Source organism: Puntigrus tetrazona, unplaced genomic scaffold (genome assembly GCF_018831695.1).
Source record: "Puntigrus tetrazona isolate hp1 unplaced genomic scaffold, ASM1883169v1 S000000148, whole genome shotgun sequence".
NCBI lineage: Eukaryota > Metazoa > Chordata > Actinopteri > Cypriniformes > Cyprinidae > Puntigrus > Puntigrus tetrazona.
Window position 1 is genome coordinate 30,001 of NW_025047824.1, and position 17,500 is coordinate 47,500.

General features: G+C 38.9%; 3 protein-coding genes across 5 annotated transcripts in view; 2 read left to right on the forward strand and 1 right to left on the reverse strand.

The window, feature by feature from the left end:
• Window positions 1–3,749, forward strand: part of fbxl5 (F-box and leucine-rich repeat protein 5) — a 20,184-nt gene extending 16,435 nt beyond the window's left edge. Inside the window, 5 exon segments of the mRNA XM_043230182.1 lie at window positions 430–512; window positions 646–980; window positions 983–1,358; window positions 2,321–2,469; window positions 3,493–3,749. Coding sequence (XP_043086117.1) covers window positions 430–512; window positions 646–980; window positions 983–1,358; window positions 2,321–2,469; window positions 3,493–3,569 — 1,020 coding nt within the window. The 3' untranslated portion in view covers window positions 3,570–3,749.
• Window positions 3,063–9,287, reverse strand: ftr92 (finTRIM family, member 92). The gene is made up of 6 exons (XM_043230183.1): window positions 8,566–9,287; window positions 8,225–8,308; window positions 7,789–8,022; window positions 7,345–7,498; window positions 5,736–5,795; window positions 3,063–5,431 (listed from the first exon to the last, which is right to left on the reverse strand). Exons 1-6 carry the CDS (start codon window positions 9,157–9,159, stop codon window positions 4,776–4,778), a joined length of 1,782 nt encoding a protein of 593 aa, XP_043086118.1. The 5' UTR covers window positions 9,160–9,287; the 3' UTR covers window positions 3,063–4,775.
• Window positions 9,288–9,474: 187 nt separating this feature from the next.
• Window positions 9,475–17,500, forward strand: part of LOC122332781 (broad substrate specificity ATP-binding cassette transporter ABCG2-like) — a 23,343-nt gene continuing 15,317 nt past the window's right edge. Inside the window, exons 1-5 of one of the 3 annotated variants that reach the window (XM_043230180.1) lie at window positions 9,475–9,609; window positions 11,724–12,000; window positions 13,953–13,975; window positions 14,222–14,413; window positions 16,492–16,704. In XM_043230180.1, the coding sequence (XP_043086115.1) occupies window positions 11,950–12,000; window positions 13,953–13,975; window positions 14,222–14,413; window positions 16,492–16,704 (479 nt within the window). In that variant the 5' untranslated portion in view covers window positions 9,475–9,609; window positions 11,724–11,949. Of the gene's footprint in view, window positions 9,610–10,494; window positions 10,633–11,723; window positions 12,001–13,952; window positions 13,976–14,221; window positions 16,243–16,491; window positions 16,705–17,500 lie in introns of those variants that run through there. The other 2 variants (XM_043230179.1, XM_043230181.1) reach the window with 2 other exon arrangements.

Below are 17,500 nucleotides of genomic sequence, written 5' to 3' on the forward strand. Positions count from 1 at the left end.
ATTTGCTTTGTTTTATTTTGTGAAACCTTACTATGTACATGGAGTAGATATTTTCTAAGCAATAAGCCAGTGAAGCCGTGGTTTACAGTAGATTTCTAACAGATAAGAGGTGTTTAGACTTTATATTTAGGTTTTTTAATGTGTGTGTATATATATATATATATATATATATATATATATATATATATATATATATATATATATATATATATATATATATATATATATATATATTTTTTTATATATATATAAATTAAATATTTTATATATAAATTAAAAAACATTTTTTAATAAAATTAAATGTATTAATAAATTAAATAAAAATATATATATAGGTAAATTTTTCAGGTCTTTACTACTATAGTGATATGTTATTCGTTTATTTTATATATGTATATATAATTTAAATAGCCTGATTTCTTCGTCCAGGTGCGACAGATCCTCAGTTTGTGCCCAAACCTGACTCACCTGGATCTCACTCAGACTGACGTCTCCGACTCTGCCTTTGACAGGTTGACTCTTCTTCTTAGTTTTTTCCACACCTCACTCATCTGGCTATTTGTTGTAGTGGTTCGTAGATTTTTTTGGCAACCCATTATTTGCAGTCGTAACTATTACAGCTTTCCGTTTGTTTTTTGTCCCCAGTTGGGCGGAGTTGGGAGCGTGTCGTACTCTGGAGCGGCTGGATCTCTCCGGATGCGACAAAATCACGGATCGCACGCTAAAGATCCTGTCGCTGGGATTGGGCGACTTAACATCGGCCTGCCCGGACCGAGAAGCCAAGCTGCTGAAAGCCCCGCCCTCTCCCATCAAATTCCAGGATGAGTGTCCCCTCCCACCGATGGGACGCAGCTGCCAGGATCTCATTTTCAAGCGGAGACCCGGCGGGCGTGGCTCCGGCTGTGGCCCCGCCCACGTCTGGGTTCTCGACCCGGCCAAACTCGCCGACATTGAGGATGCGGCCGATTGGAGAAGGCGAGGAGCGTGTCCGTGCAGGAAAGTGGGCGTGGTTGTATTTTAGAGCCGCAGGGAGGCGTCGGCTCGTGCTGCTGTAGGAGGAGCCGGAGGCGGAGCTTCAGGACTGGTATTAGCTCCTCCCCCTGGCAGTATGGCTCTATGGGCGAGGCCCTCTGTGGTCACTCTACCTGCTGCACCTCTGACACGGCGCTCTGGACTCTGAAAGAAGCGCGCTCAGACCTCCAGGCCACCGGGGGCAGTGTTGAGTTTTGGACTAAATGCTCGTTTGAGGGTGAATCTTGCCCCGAGCGTCACAACAGGACTGAAAAATCAGGAGCCTATCGGGGACTCAGGTTCCTCAGCCTGTCGGGATGCTATCAGATCACGGATCTCGGCCTGAGGTACGAAATAAATAGTTTCTCGTAAGCCATTCGTAACGCCACAGGTTCAGTGAAGAGTGAAAATACTTGATGTATTTCATGATTCTTTAAACAAATTAGATGCATCGGTGAAAGCGGTTATTCAACGAAACGCGTTCTTTTTATTTAAAAAGTTAAATTAACATTAAATGTAAACAGACAATGTCTTGGGTACTCAGTGAAGCCAAAATGATCAGATTACAAATCAAATATATAGGTCAGCTTATAAAATATATATATATGTATATATACGCAGACAGAATAGCTGAATCCAGTCATAAAAACAGAATTTACTGTATTACATGGAATATCACAAAATTTGTCAAAAGTATGGACTAGTGTCTGTAAATATATGTTCTGTGTTATGTATTATTGTTTACACTTTTTTTTAACACTTTTTTTAATACTTTTGGTTTCATCCAACGTTAGCAACAGTGGTTATTAAACACTGTTTTAGCAATTTGGCCGTTTTATTATTTTTTATTTTAGTTTTATTAATTTTAGTAAATAGGCTTGTATTTATTTCACCATAATCATTTTTTTGTTTTTTAATGTCACATTTTTTAAATGTTATTTCATTGAAACGTTTTATTTCAATCGATGAAAATATTTAGTGAATAGCTTTTGGTGACGATGACAAGGCGGTGTGAATATTTACGTTTAAAGTCATTTAGCAGACGCTTTTATTTATTTATAGCAACTTACAGAACGGGTAATGAGTTATGAATCAACTCTTCAAATCATACAGAACATTGGTAAAAGGATCAAGATGCTTGCTAGGAGTTTAAGGGTCGTTCACATGACGCGCTTAAAAACGTGTCTACAATAGAAATAACGAACTTGAGCCTGCAAAAGACTCCACGTGTGAACCGCCCCTAATTGCAGTCACACACACACACACACACACACACGCACGCGCGTCTGAAGGTCTGTGTGTGTTGCAGGTGTCTGTCTCAGCGTGGAGGACTTCCTCTGCTGGTTCATCTCAACCTCTCCGGCTGTCTGCTCATCTCGGGGGCGGGGCTTCAGGAGCTGGTGTCCGTTTGCCCCTCCCTCAACATTGAGCACTTTTACTACTGCGATAACATTAACGGTAACACACACACACACACACAGAACACACTCACACTGATCACCGAGAGTCCCGGCGTACGTCGGTGATGTCTGAACTGAGCTGCTGGCTTTCTGACAAGCTAGTGCTAATAAATTACGACTAACATCTCGTTTTAAGGACTAGTTTTGCTAGTTTCATCTTAGCATGCATTTTACCAGTACATTGGCTGTTTATTAGGACTTACAAAGCTTACTCAATACTTGAAAACTTAACAACTGTCTTACTAACTATAAAAACAGAAAATTAAGACTTGTAGTTGTAGTTAATAGTTGGTCAAAAGAGAATTGGTGCCCAAACTAACAGTGATCAAATAATAGTGTTTTATTCTGATGGGAATAAAAATGTAAAATTAAAATCAATAACATTAAGCTTAATAAAACATAAATATAAATATATATATATATATATAAAACAATTAAAAAAATTATATATATATATATATATATATATATATATATATATATATATATATATATATATATATATATATATATATATAATTTTTTTAAATTGTTTTATTTTTTAAATGTGTTTTTTTTTCATTGATATATATATATATTATTATATATATATATATATATATATATATATATATATATATATATATATATAAAACACACAAAATCTCTAAATATTTTAGCATAAAGGTGTTTGGCTGGCAAAAACAGTTGGGAATGTCTATTTAAATGAATGTAATGTATGCTGTGATTATATAAAAACAAGTCTGCTAATGTAAATGACTGTAATGCTCACAATTCCTCGTATGAAGTCCAAGTATGACGGCGTTTTGGTAAGTAAAGGGTGTCTTTATCTAACATAACGTGTAACCGCTCATAGGCTAGTTGTGTTTTACGATCTACAATTAGCATGTTTTCTGTTTTTCTTCTGGAGCACAGCTCTAGACTTTCTCCGCTTGGAAAATCCCGTTTCGTTCCAGCACATCGAAGCTTCGTCTCTTGGTTTTGAGGCTTGTTTAACGGGAGCTTCTCTGTGCCTCCGCAGGTCCTCATGCCGACAAGGCCAGCGGATGTCAGAATCTTCAGTGCGGCTTCAGGGCTTGCTGTCGATCCGGAGAGTGACGCTCTTGTCCCTGTATCGGTCTCTTTCCCCCCTCCACCTCTCGCCCCGTGTCCCTCTCTCGTCTCTCATCCATGTGCACTTTAACCGGGAAATTGGTTCAGGATGGTCTTCGACGCAATTTATTTCCCTAAAACCAAAAAAACGCTTCAAATAAAAGAAATTCGGCATTCGTAAACCAATCACCTTCGTTGCGATTTCTGAGGTTTTGTGAAGGAACTGAATGATGTATATTTGTAAATAATTCAATTGCCCACGGTCTCCTTCCTGCTCACATGGGATGAAGTTTGAGTGCTTTAAGATGCTAGTTCAACATTGTGTAGATTTTTATTTTTTTTTGGTTTTTGAGTATTTCACCCAGGCGCGTTTAGAGTCTTTAGCGCCTCGAGCTCCGATCTGCCTTTAGGTGGCTTTACCATTACTTTAGGTGTGATGTTAACATCTTTGCTGCTTTGGTTCCCCTACTCGAAGTTCGTGAATAGGAAAATACTCCAGATAAGTTAATGAGCTTGCAGTTTGTCAAATGACGCAGGTGTTTCGGAAAACAACCATGTATCAACCACAAGCTGTTTTATTGTGTTTATAATAACCTGATGCTGGATAACCGGCGGATTATAGTTGCAGATATTTTTTGTTTAGCTGCATTGAGCGAAACATCATCTGTGACTAAATATCTGGCGACCGGGTCAAATTAGCATTTTCACAAAAGCACTGGTTGGTTAAAAACGTGGTTTGTGAACTGTATTAAGTCCTGGGTATATTATACTCGTTAATTCTTCACTCATTCTTCTGATTTTTCTTTTTTTTTTTTTTTTTGCTGCATGATCTGTTTCTTTTGAGTTCATTAGCTGACCATTAAAAGCACCTTGAGATAACATTTGTCTGTGTTGAAGTCTTTATTGAGGGTTATCAAGTTCCAAAATGGATGAAACGAGCATAAAAGTGATATACAAGTGTCCTTATGATGTTATATTCCAAGCCATGTGATGCTTCGTAGGGAGAAAAGACACGCATGTAAGTTTCCGAGGCAGTCTCATATGAGAAGCCAATGCATTTTTGCCTTAAATGACATAAATGAAATGTAAAACTAATTTAAATCCGAACACGAGAGCAGTACCTTAATATAAATCCCTAAAGCAATGAAGATACTAAAAAAGAAATTGATTTTGATTTCTGCACTACTGATAATCTCCCATATGATACTCTTTTTATTTATGACTGGTTGCACCTCGTTTTCCACATCTTCGATGTTTGTTTCTCGTCGTGTCTGCTCTTAAGCGTTTTATACATGTTTTGTCATTCTTGGGTCTGTCCACTACTTGCGCCGATCCGCTTTCTTGCGGCTCGCAGAACTTCGCAGTGGATCCCTGAAAGAGCCCGAATCCTGGATGAAGAGGTTGAGTGAACCTGGTCTGGACTCTGTGAAGGAGGATCATGGGATCTGAGACACTGTAGAAGGACAGCTGTCCTGCCCGGTGGTCCAGATACACCCCGATCCGGTGGGACAGGGGGGCACCGATCGCCGTCTCATCGTTGTTGTGCACTAGTGCGTATCTGAATACGGAACAGTCCAGACTCCAGGAGTGCCTGTTGTACCCAAAGCCGCTGTCGTCTCCTTGCCCGGTTCTGCTGATGTCTTTGTAGGACACTGCAAGGTCGATGCCGTACTGTCCGCTCCAGGCCACCTCCCAGTAGCAGCGACCGGTCAGACCTTCCTTGCTCAGCACCTGGGCCCACCACTCGAAGCGTTCCGGATGTTCTGGGTATGACTGGGGCTCAATACTGCAAGCCACAGCCTGGTTCTGTTCAGTTAACAGAAGGTTCCTGTGGGCCGTGTTTGGGTCCAGACTCAAGGGAACCAGAACTGATGGGAATAGAGAAACGAGGTGAAAAATGCGAAACCCAAGTAAAGCCCAGTAAGTAAATCAAGACATACTTGGGTCCTCACAGCTTGGTAAGTTGTCAATCAATCAATCATTTTTATTTATATAGCGCTTTTAACAACACAGGTTGCATCAAAGCACTGTACAGTTGTCTTAGTATATAAAACAGAACTTTATGTGAATGATGAATAGCTAACAAACCAGTACTAAGGCTAAGCATCTTTAGGTATTACTATTCTCCTATTGTACCTTTGGCTTCAAGAATAAGAAAAAAGAATGACTTACACTGTTTAAAGTCCTTTCTTGTCTTGGGTACTTGTGGCAGTAGGATCTTTTCTGCAGTCACTAAAGAGATACGAGAGAACAGGTTGGACAAGACCTATCAAGTCTCACATTAGTTACACAATGTTACTATTTACTAATAATGCCCTTAAAGGAACACTCTAGAGATGGACGCATTCTCCAACTCTCCCAGAGTTTATAAGTTGAGTTTTACTGTTTTTGGAATCCATTCAGGTGATATTTTTTTTTAGCATAGATAATTCAATACAATTATGCCAGAATAAAACTCTTGGTAGTACCTACCTAGGAAAGTCCACCTAATGAGGTTGAGTTTTGCATTTGGCTTACAAACTTTAGAATAACCTTCATGATAATGTTTGGTGTCCAGACTCTCTCTCCCTTCATCTATATTTGACCAAATGCACATTTTCATTCTTTAGTTTGGGCTGAACACATCATTATTGCTCGGTTGGCAGTTGCTACTCTAAATTTGTCACTGTTTCTGCCATGGGATTGCTTCCTGGGGCTTATACAAGCTTTAGTCTGGTTCCAACCCTTTCAAAGATCTGAGATGACTGATAAGAGATGATGGCAACCCCCGAGAAGACCTCAAATGATGTGAACTCTGGAAAAACATAGAACTACCAAATTTTGCTTAAGTGCATGATTCTTACTGTACATTTCTGCCAAACAATGTAGAAAATTACAATTTCCTGCAAAGCTGCTTTGCAATGATTCATATAGTGAAAAGCACTATACTAATAAACTTCGAATCGTTAAAAATCGAATTAGTTATTTGGGAATCTGCAGAACTTTTCTCAAGAGATTGGACACACATAGGATTTTGTTAATCCCAAGTATTCTGTCGCATACAGAGCCTCAAAGACAAGGGTCACCAAACTCAGCCCTGGATTTAGTTTCAACACACCTGCCTCGAAGTTTCTAAAATACCTTATAAGACCCTGATTGGCTGCTTCAGGTGTGTTTAATTAGGGTTGGAGCTAATCTCTGCAGGACACCCGCCTTCCAGGACAGAGTTTGGAGACTGCTTCTTTAAAGCGAGACCCTTGGGCCTTCGAAGACTACTGTTCTGCAGAGTTTAGCCTCAACCCTAAACAAATACGCCTGCCTATACATTTAAAGTAAACAGTTTGATTAGGTTTTTCAGGTGTTTGTTTAGGGTTCATTAGGACATGACTCTAAGATTTGCCCACAAATTTATCAAAGTGACAAAGAGATGGACAAAATATGAGATGAGGGTGAAAATTGGGCTTCAATGATTTTTGGTTCATGCAAAGTTTCTTGGGAAACGCAAAACATTTGTAAGAGAATGTACAAACATTGAAATGCCATTTTTCTACCAGTTTCATATTTTTTTCTGTTTTTGTTTGATTCTTTACAGGTACAGATTACTCTGTAACCTTAACCTTAACAGGTTTGTATCAATCCAGTGAAACAGTCTTCTTGTACTTCTTGGATGGTTGGAAATACTGACCACATTTTAGTTAGGGTAGGACATTAGTGTGACAAATGTCTAAAACTTTAGACATAAACTGTTTTGACGGCAGCCACTTCTGTGGACCACGTTTGTTCACCAAACATCAATTTTTACCTGCTGAGAATATCCTGGTTGTTTCCAGACTCCAAATGTCCTTTATATGTGCTGTTAATGAGGTGAGGGACTTGATCACTTCTCCAAAAGAGAACTGTGGATTAGTTGTCAGACTTTGGAGGTCATTAGAAGTCGGCCAGTGGGACTGGACCTCCTACAGTATTGGGAGATATATCAGGAGAAGAAAGAAGTGATCTACATCAGCTTCAAAATTAGTCCTTTTGGAAGCCACTTTTTAAAATCAAAGTGCATTGTATGAAATGGTTTGCTCTATGATGGGATTAAATTAGCAACCCTCTGATAACAAGCCGTGAACTTGAGTTACTGCATCAGCATTGGCTGGATAACTTTGGTATCATTTGTTAATCAGGAATCATGCAAGCTTTAAAAAGCATTTATTTAGACAGGGTTTTGGTCTGTTTTGAGCTCTGGGGGTGTTTTTACCTGGAGGAAATAGATGTGATCATCAGTATGTGAAAGCTGCTCCACCTCAGAGTGCTTTCTCTTTAACTTTGAGATCTCCTGTTCCAGATCTTCCAAATGTCCCTGAATCCGGTTTAACTCTGTGGTCATCTGACTTTGGACCAGCGTAATCATCTCTGTGTGGCTTCTCTGTATAAAACTGAGCAGTTCGGTGAAGATCCTGTCACCTTCTTCCTCCGTAGCTTGAGTCAGGTTCTGTTAGTGGAAAATTGTTGTTCTCATTCTTATTTTGGGTAAGTTGTGTATGTTTTCTGCACCAATGGAATGAAGGGAACTGCCGCCCTCCCATCTTTTATAGCTCATGGTTTGACTCCGTTTGGGAAGTCTACCAATGCTTACACCTATTCTTTTAAGATAGGAGACAATGTTAAGTCAAATATTTCAATCTCAAATTTACCCTGATGCAGCGTGATGCCTTTTGGATTTCCTTCATCTCAGTCTCTCGATCTGTAACCACCTGCTTGGACTTTTCCAGCTGCCTCTGAGAATCATTAGACAATATCAGTTAAGACTTTGTTCAGCTCTTTTGCTTTTAGCATCACTGCTGTGACTGAAAACTACTCTGGCAATGTAGTTTTTGTTCTGAACAGTATAGAAAGAGCAACATCTACTCTGTCGGTGTGGAAACAAGTCCAGACCAACAATCCCACATCAAAATCCCATTTTATTAATCAAACTGCTAATCTCAAACACATTCACACCAACCAGTTCAAAATGGCTTGTTTATGCATTGCATACCTGTTTCTCAGCTCGTTCTGCAGCAGCCGAGACCATGTCATGTCCTTTGTGGTTGGTGTCCAGCATGCAGAGGCAGCAGATACACCGGCCGTCAGTGCGGCAGTAAACCTCCAAGAGCTTATGATGTTGGGCACACGTCTTATTTTGGAGTTCTCCAGTGACGTCCACCAATAAGTGTGCTTTCTCTGCATTCAGTTCATTGTGCAACCTGAGGTGAGTTTCACAGTAAGAAGCCAAACATACCAGACATGTTTTGATGGCTTTCTCTTTCCGATCACTGCAAGGGTCGCACTCCACGCCCTCAGCTTGTACCGTCTGAAGTCCAGTCCTCTCCAGTGCCTCTGTAAGACAACCAACAGACTTATCCTGATCTGATACAGAAGCACCAGAACCATCCAGATCTGCACTGGGAGCATTGTAGTCTTCTGGATCAGCAGCTGGAGCATCATACTCTTCCAGATCTGAAACTGAAGCCTCGTTTTTTTCCAGATCTTCCTCGCATGAAGAATATTTACACTGAGGGCAGCTGTTTTCCTTCAGGTCCTGGAGGCAAACCGAGCACACGCGTGAGTCCTGTTCGTTTGCCATTTGCATGGAGAACAAGTAGCTCAGTGTTAAAGGGACTCTACAAACAGTTTAGTTTCGTTTCTTTCTTTTCCTTGTGCGTGTATGTGGGTGGGACTTGTTAGTGTGTGTGTGGCCACAGATAAAGAGACAGATCTGAAGCTTGCTACAGTGTAAACAGAGAGAGACACACGGTTGCTTGCCAAGATGATGTTTCGTGCTTATCAAAATTATAGACTAACCAGATAGTAAACATTCTGGGTGCACATCGTGTCTCTCTTCCTTTTGAAAGAACCATTATTGCGTATTTACGTACAGAACAAATGAGAGACAGAAACTTTTCATCTTAAACTGTTGGTGTTGATTTTTCTTTTTCAGTGTGTTAGACAGGGTTTATATATGTGGGCAGAGTTCGGGTGCCATGCAGTTGTCAAACATAGTTGTATAACTTGTCAAGAGGGACAACAAAGCAGGCTATCGGTGAGGCTACCTTTTAATAAGAGAATTATAAGATTGTCCTGAACTTACAGGTTTGGTCCGAAGTTTTTTTTTTAGTTTTTTGTGTGTGTGTATACTTGTGACCCACACTTAAAACGCAGCCTATATGAATACATACAAATATAAACTCTGAAATTCATAATATGTTGCAAATGGCAGTTATCTGTACTTCAGTGCTGAAGTACATTAGAAAATAGAATGCAATTTACTGAGTGTAAATGTTCATTTTAATTCAAATGATCAAACAGATGCCGTGGTTAACACCAGTCATTTTTATTGAAAATAAATGCCTTTGTGTGATTTGAAATTTTAAAAGGGAGACATTTTAGACATTATTATGTATTTGTTTACCACTTTATTGATTTTTATTTATTTATGTGTAAGTAATAGGCCTATAAGAGGCGAGTAATAAGTAATTTAAGAGATTGAGAGTGGGCGGAATACATGTAAATATACACTCACCGGCAACTTTATTAGGTACACCAGTCCAATTGCTTGTTAACGCAAATTTCTAATTATCACATGCCGGCAGCTCAATGCATTTAGGCATGTAGACATGGTCTAGACGATCCGCTGCGGTTCAAACCGAGCATCAGAATGGTAAGAAAGGTGATTTAAGTGACTTTGAACGTGGCATGGTTGTTGGTGCCAGACAGACTGGTCTGAGTATTTCAGAATACTGCTGATCTACTGGGATTTTCACACACAGCCATCTCTAGGGTTTACAGAGAATGGTCCGAAAAAGAGAAAATATCAAGTGAGCGGCAGTTCTGTGGCGCAAACGCCTTGTTGAGTTCACTGTACTCAAACAGCCTCCACAGTCACCAGATCTCAATCCAGTAGAGCACCTCTAGAATGTGGTGGAACGGGAGCAGCAACTGCGTGATGCCATCATGTCAATATGGACCTGAGGAATGTTTCCAGTACCTTGAATCTATGCCACGAAGGATTAAAGCAGTTCTGAAGGCAAAAGGGGGTCCAACCTGGCACTAGTAAGGTGAACCGGTGAGTGCATATCCTATATATGTAGAAAGTAAGAGAGAACAAGCTTTATTAATTTCTGTTTTAGAGCAGTTGCAAAATTTTACTACCTCTTTACCAACCAAATTTTACTAGCAAAATTTTTTACTTCTATATTTATAGTAATGACTAGAAAATAAATTTGTTCATCAAACATTCCTGAAAAATGTAATGCATCTGGTTTCCACAAAAAGATGGAGCACAATTATTTTCAACATTGATAATAATCTGAAATGTTTCTTGAGCGGTACATCAGCATATTGGAATGGTTTCTGAAGGATCGTGTGACACTGAAGACTGCACTAATAAATTAAATTTTGCATTATATTAAAAAAACATTAAAATATAATTTTGATGAATACCTTTAATTGTTTTTTTTTTTTTTTTTACTAATTCTAATGCTTGTATTCAGATAAATGACCAACAGAGGGCGCAAAATGAAATAAAAACCCGGGTCACTGTATGTGATCAGTATGGTTTCATGATGCTTTAAATGCATATAGTTCACATATACTGTGATTTTCATTTTCACATATCAATAATCTCTGATTTCACTCTCACTTTCTACTGGATGACGATCTCCAGCAGAGAGCCCGTGCTGGTCAGAATTTCACTAACGATGATTTGTGTGTTTGAATTGCGTACATTTTCATGCATTTGGGTTATACAATTCTAACATGAACCAATAGTGTGATGCATTTCAATGAAGCGCGTCAGATTCCTGCACTCAGAAAAACCTTGTGATAACAATTAGAATCATTTGATTTCCAAAATGCATTTATTCTAATCAGTGCAAGTATGTTTAGTGTCAAAAGATTTGAATTTTTTCACATATGAGCATCAAAAGCAAACAAAAAGCTTTGTGTTGAGTTCATTTTTGCATCAGTGCCCATTTTTTGTCAAATTCAGGATAGTGTTTTTATTCTGGATCATTCATTTATTTATGACTGGTTGCACCTCATTTTCCACATCTGAGATGTTGGTTTTTTGTCGTTTCTGTTATGCGTTTTATACATGTTTTGTCATTCTTGGGTCTGTCCACTACTTGCGCCGATCCGCTTTCTTGCGTCTCACAGAACTTCGCAGTGGATCCCTGAAAGAGCCCGAATCCTGGATGAAGAGGTTGAGTGAACCTGGTCTGGACTCTGTGAAGGAGGATCATGGGATCTGAGACACTGTAGAAGGACAGCTGTCCTGCCCGGTGGTCCAGATACACCCCGATCCGGTGGGACAGGGCACCTGGGCACAGCCCGGTTCTGTTCGGTTTACAGTGTGGGTCCCGACTCTTGGAACTGATGGAAAATGAGAACCAAAACCCAGTGTAGGCACACGCACTTGGGTCTTCACAACTTGGTAAGTTGTCTTAGTATGTAAAACAGAACTTAATGGGAGTTAATGGGAATTAAGTATATTTGGGGATTGGGATTTTCCTATTGTACCTTTGGTTTCATAGTGATTTAGGTAAAAAAAAAACAAGTACACTTCCATAATGTAATTAAAGTGCTCTATTTTTCACTCGCAATTATTTTGAATTGCACTTTTTAAAAATGGAACATTTTAATTGCACTAAAATACTACCTTTGTATTAAAAATAAAAAAAAAAATTAGTTACCACTAATATTACACTTGAGTGTACTATTGTATAATATATGGTTTGAAGTGTGCTGCAAGTGGTAACTAAATATATTTTTTAAAAACAAAGATAGTATGTTAAACGTACGTTTTATTTATATTGATGGTGTCTCAAAATAGCACAGTTGAGTACACTTAGGTGATCTTAAGTTTATCTTAAGTACTAAAGAGCCATTTGTAGTATATTAACTACAAAATTAGTGCATGATAATAGAGCAATTATGCATGTGTACTTTACCTGGGAAAGTTTCTGTTTAAAAAAAAACACTGATATTTTCTGCAGTTACTAAAGTCAAGCGAGATGTGACAGAGCCGATTGGATAAGACCTATTAAGTCCCGCATCATATACAAAATATTTAAGAATGCAAGATGCTATCGGACTGATACAAAATTCAAAATATCGGCATCTGTGAAATTTGAACAATTGTGCCGATAAGTCTTGCCGATAATCACATGTCCTCAGGCTGTGATTAGGTCATGGCAGCAGTGTGGTCATTAATGAAGCAAAGTTTACCCTGAATTAAGATTAGATTGAGTGTTTTGGATCACTGCATTTAATCTCTGAAAGCAGGTACAGAATGCAGCGTTCGGTGTTTGATAGAGTAAACATTAATAGCTATAGGGTCCTAATACCCGTTCAGTTAGAAGTCTAAATATGTAGGGGGCGCTGTTAGCTTACTTCTAATTAAATGAAAAGTAAAACAGCCTATAAAATTAACATCTTGTCCTCCCTGGGTTGAATTGTGTAAGTGATTGTTAACGGATGGGATTGAGGACACTTGTGCTGCGTCCAGAAATCGCATACTACTTGAGGAGATAGTACATTTGAGTTTGACCGTACTGCCTGCCCGTAGGCTAGTATGAATGTGGATGTTGCCACTTGTCATGCGTCGTCACGACATTGTAAAGATTCAAATAAAAAAAACGACTTGATGTGCTCAATAATGATTAAACAACCTTTCACATCCGTTTCACGAAATAATCTCATCGATTTACAGTTTTTAGACTTTTGCTGTTTGATCATGTTTCTTTTATACACCCAGCACTACTAAGGTCCACTGCACTTTCATGCATGCACTGCATAATATAATGTAGAAGTTTCCCACCAGGCATCTATATCAATCAATCAATCAATCAATCAATCAATCAATCATTTTTATTTATATAGCGCTTTTAACAACACAGGTTGCATCAAAGCACTGTACAGTATAAGGTAGAAGAGTACAATGACATATATATATATATATATATATATATATATATATATATATATATATATATATATATATCAGATTGACGCTGGACATGATGTTGGACACTTGAAAATGAAAATCGGGTTGACATCAGTTTTTGACTGTTTGATGTTGACTTAATGTAGGGTTTTGGTTACACAACCTAAAAACAATGTCAGCTGACGTCTGTATTGGACAACTTTGACATTAGACATTGAATTTACGTTGGATTTTGCTCATCCAACGTCGCAACCAAAATATAACCAAACACTTTGAGGTAACTCAACAAACTTTTCATATTTCCTTATAATTTTGCATGGGGCATTGTGAGGAAATGCTACGTTTCTTGTGGAAATGCAAAACGTTTGTGACATATTGCATAAACATTAAAATGCAATTTTTCTACTAATTTCATATTTTCTCTGTCATATCCCTTTTAGAGTCTTTGGTGTATTTTTTACAGGTAGGTACAAATTTCACATGAAACCATTTCAGCTTCAGCCCACTTACCAGTGGTACATTAAGTTAGTTAAAGATGCTGAAATGCACCAGCTCTTGCCGTGTGTCTGTGATTAACATTGGAAAGTCTGACCACGTTCTAGTCACATATACCTGTTTATGAACCCACACGCACCTGGCCATTTTCCAGGCACATTCCCCCAACCAGTTAATCGACTAACTTTTTAACTAACACTTTTCTCTCTTCCAGATCTTCAGTTGTAATCCTGACGTATCTCACATCTGCAAATGGAGCCCTGGTTTTGTCCAGATCTTCAGCTGGAGACTTGGATCTTTCTCAGACGGAGCTGCGGTTCAGCTCTGCAGCTGGTGCATCGCATTCTTCCAGATTTTGCTCACAGGAAGAATTATATTTACGCCGAGGGCAGCTGTTTTCCTTCAGGTCCTGGAGGCAAACCGAGCGCATGCGTGACAAGTAGCAAGTAGCTCGGTGTTAAAGGGATTCAGTTTAGTTTCGTTTTTTGGATGTCCCTCATGCGTGTATGTGGGCAGGGCTCTGTTATATATATATAGATATAATATATATATTTATGTGTATGTGTCTGGACACAAATAAAGAGACCGATCCGAAGCTTGCTCCAGTGTAAACAGAGAGAGACACACGGTTGCTTGCCAAGATGATGTCGCTTTTTGTTTAATAAAATAATACCCGACTAACCAGCTAGTAAAATTAATTCAAATATTCCAAGTGCACAGGAGATGTCTCTTTTGCTTTGTCAGACAGTATTTTCGTAATCGCATACAGAACAAAAACGAGACATTTGACTTGTTTTTAAAGCGGTTTTATAGTTTTTTGGGGGGTTATTTGTCCCCACCTCTAGTGAGTGTGTGTTAGATAAGTTTATGTGGGCAGAGTCCAGGTGCCGTGCAATTGTCAAACAGAAAGTTGTGTAACATGTCAAGAGGGACAATAAAACAGCAGGAAGAGCCATAACACGCCGTTTCATAATTTAATGATTTTACTTTCATACGTTTTCCACAGGTTCTCCTTTAAAAAGTGATATTGTTTACGCGGTTTCTCTGATCAGCACGATTGGAACAATTTAATTGTTTTAAAATCAATATGAACGACTCCAATGATGTTCCGAGGTGATCAAGGTCCTTGTCTGATGGCTGAGCTAGCAGATATTCTTTATAAATGCTGATGTTTATGTAGTTCATGTAGATGTGCGCGCGTAGGCTGTTTAAAGCAGAAGTATATTACAGAAGGATGTGCACTTTTTCAGTTCAAAACCTATGTATTTGTATGTTAACTGGTCACCAGATCTTCACTACGTCCACTTCACCTCTTCACAACCGTTTCACTTCACTTTTTTCATTTAATTTCAAATGATCCTGGAAGTGGGTTTAAACCGAGAGGCCATTTTATAGATTTAAAGCTGCTTAACATCAGCCTTTAAATACCTGTAATTAAGATACTAAAGCCAAATATTTTATTTACGTATCGTTTTTGTCCTGATTTTTTTTCTGTTTAGGTCTCAACTTAACTTCAGTCAGTTCAGTTTAATTCCTAGCTGTAGGTATCAATACTATCATGAATTATGAATGCCATCTTTTATCATCCAAATGATGACTTAAAACCGTTTTGATTACCGTATTGATTACCATTTATAGTTTTACAACAAATACCACGGTTAAAGTATAAGCATGTAGTTTGTAGCATATCTATAAATCTATGAATTGAACTGTGAAACTGAAATGTTTTATCTGTCGGTTAATATAGCCTCAAATTATAAATAAACCGTTAGTGTAGCAAAACTATGGTTACTCTACTAAAAAAAGAATGATAGTATTAATAATAAATCCATTTAAAATGGTAATATGTAGTGTCTTTTGTGACACTTTCCATTAGGATAACAGATGACCAGTTACCAGTCCCATCATGACCAGTCAACCCATAACACTTTTTCTAATTTTTTTGGTTACCATGGTTACACGTTTGCAGGTATCCTTCACCGCATCTTTCCTGAAACTCTTGCTCGTACCTGTGAGTACTTTAGCATTTATTTTGTTACTTCCATCAAATCCATGTTATGTATGAAAGCTGATTTGCATGCGCTTTATAAAGTCACTCCGGGTATTGTAGCACGTGGTGTGACGCGCCTCGTGTTTTTTATGAAACCTCATTCACATAAATACTCTCTCTCTCTCTCTCTCTCTCTCTCTCTCTCTGTCTCTCGCGGACACGCGCTCGCTCGCGCTCAGCTTCAGGTGAGTGTATAACGCGCTTTCTGTGATTTACGCGCGCATAAAAACCCCCGATTAATCGCTAATATATATCTTATATTATAATATCTTCCTCGTTCAGTTTTCGCCGCGAAACTTCCGGACGTTTGCACGGAGACCGCGCGTTTCAGCCCACTGATAGTTTCCTAAGGACCTCGCGTCTTTGGTAGCTCGTCGCGTTAAGTGCTCACTTCCAGATGAAAGCTGATTTTTGCAGGGGTTTCTGCTCCTCAGGGTCGGGATGGCAGACACGGCCGTTCAGCTGACCAGAGTCAGGGACGTGGACAACAACGTGTCCAGGACGCCGGTGTCCACCAGGATGTCCTTCTCGGCGTCCAGGCGAGGAGCCACCGTGAGCTTCCACGACATCAACTACAGCGTGAAGATGAAGAGCGGCTTCTTGTGCAAGAGGAAGGTCGATCAGAAGAACATCCTCATCCAGCTCAAGTGAGTCTCGCACCCTTCTGATGGAGCAAAAAATGGGTTTTAAGTTGCAAAAGGGGACATGCAGAGGCGCCTTGCATGCATGCATGAAATACCACGGTGCATGAACACCTTCCAGGGACATTGAAGTATATGAATATGGCGGGATGTAGTTTTGTGTTTGGTTTAAATCGATGTGCTAAAACGAAACCTGAAATAAAAACCCATGAAAACAACCAAAGCACACAGCGAAAGGGCGAAGATTTATACTAAACAAATAAAAAGTTTAAAATATTAAATATTATTATTATTTATTATATAATAGTATAAAATATTTTACGTATAAATAAACAAATATAGATATTTAAAGTATATATTTTTATTTTATATAAAATGTATTAGTTTAAATAAATCCAACAGCAAAAACACACAACAAAAATGCTAATAATGTTATAAATATGAATAAAAAGTATCTCGGTAATACTAGAATAACTTGTTCTTTTGGTATGCATGCGTTTTGTCTTTTGTTTTTATTTTAATGCTAAAGCGCTGGCTTCTCCGATTTGCGAGATGTTTGCCTTTTTGGCTTTCTTTATTAACGCAGTTGAGACGAAATCAGCTTGATTTCACGTTCCTTGCCGTTTCTTTTTGCGTTCATCCGGTGACCAGCAGCACCGCATCAGATCTCGTGTTCAGACTCGTCCTTCATCTTCTGTACCTTCTCAAAACACGGTCTAGAGGCACGGTCTGGTGGTGGTGACTTGCTGTGTAGATACTGGTGAGCTCGTGGGTCTGGGAGAGCGTGAGTGTGGACGTGATG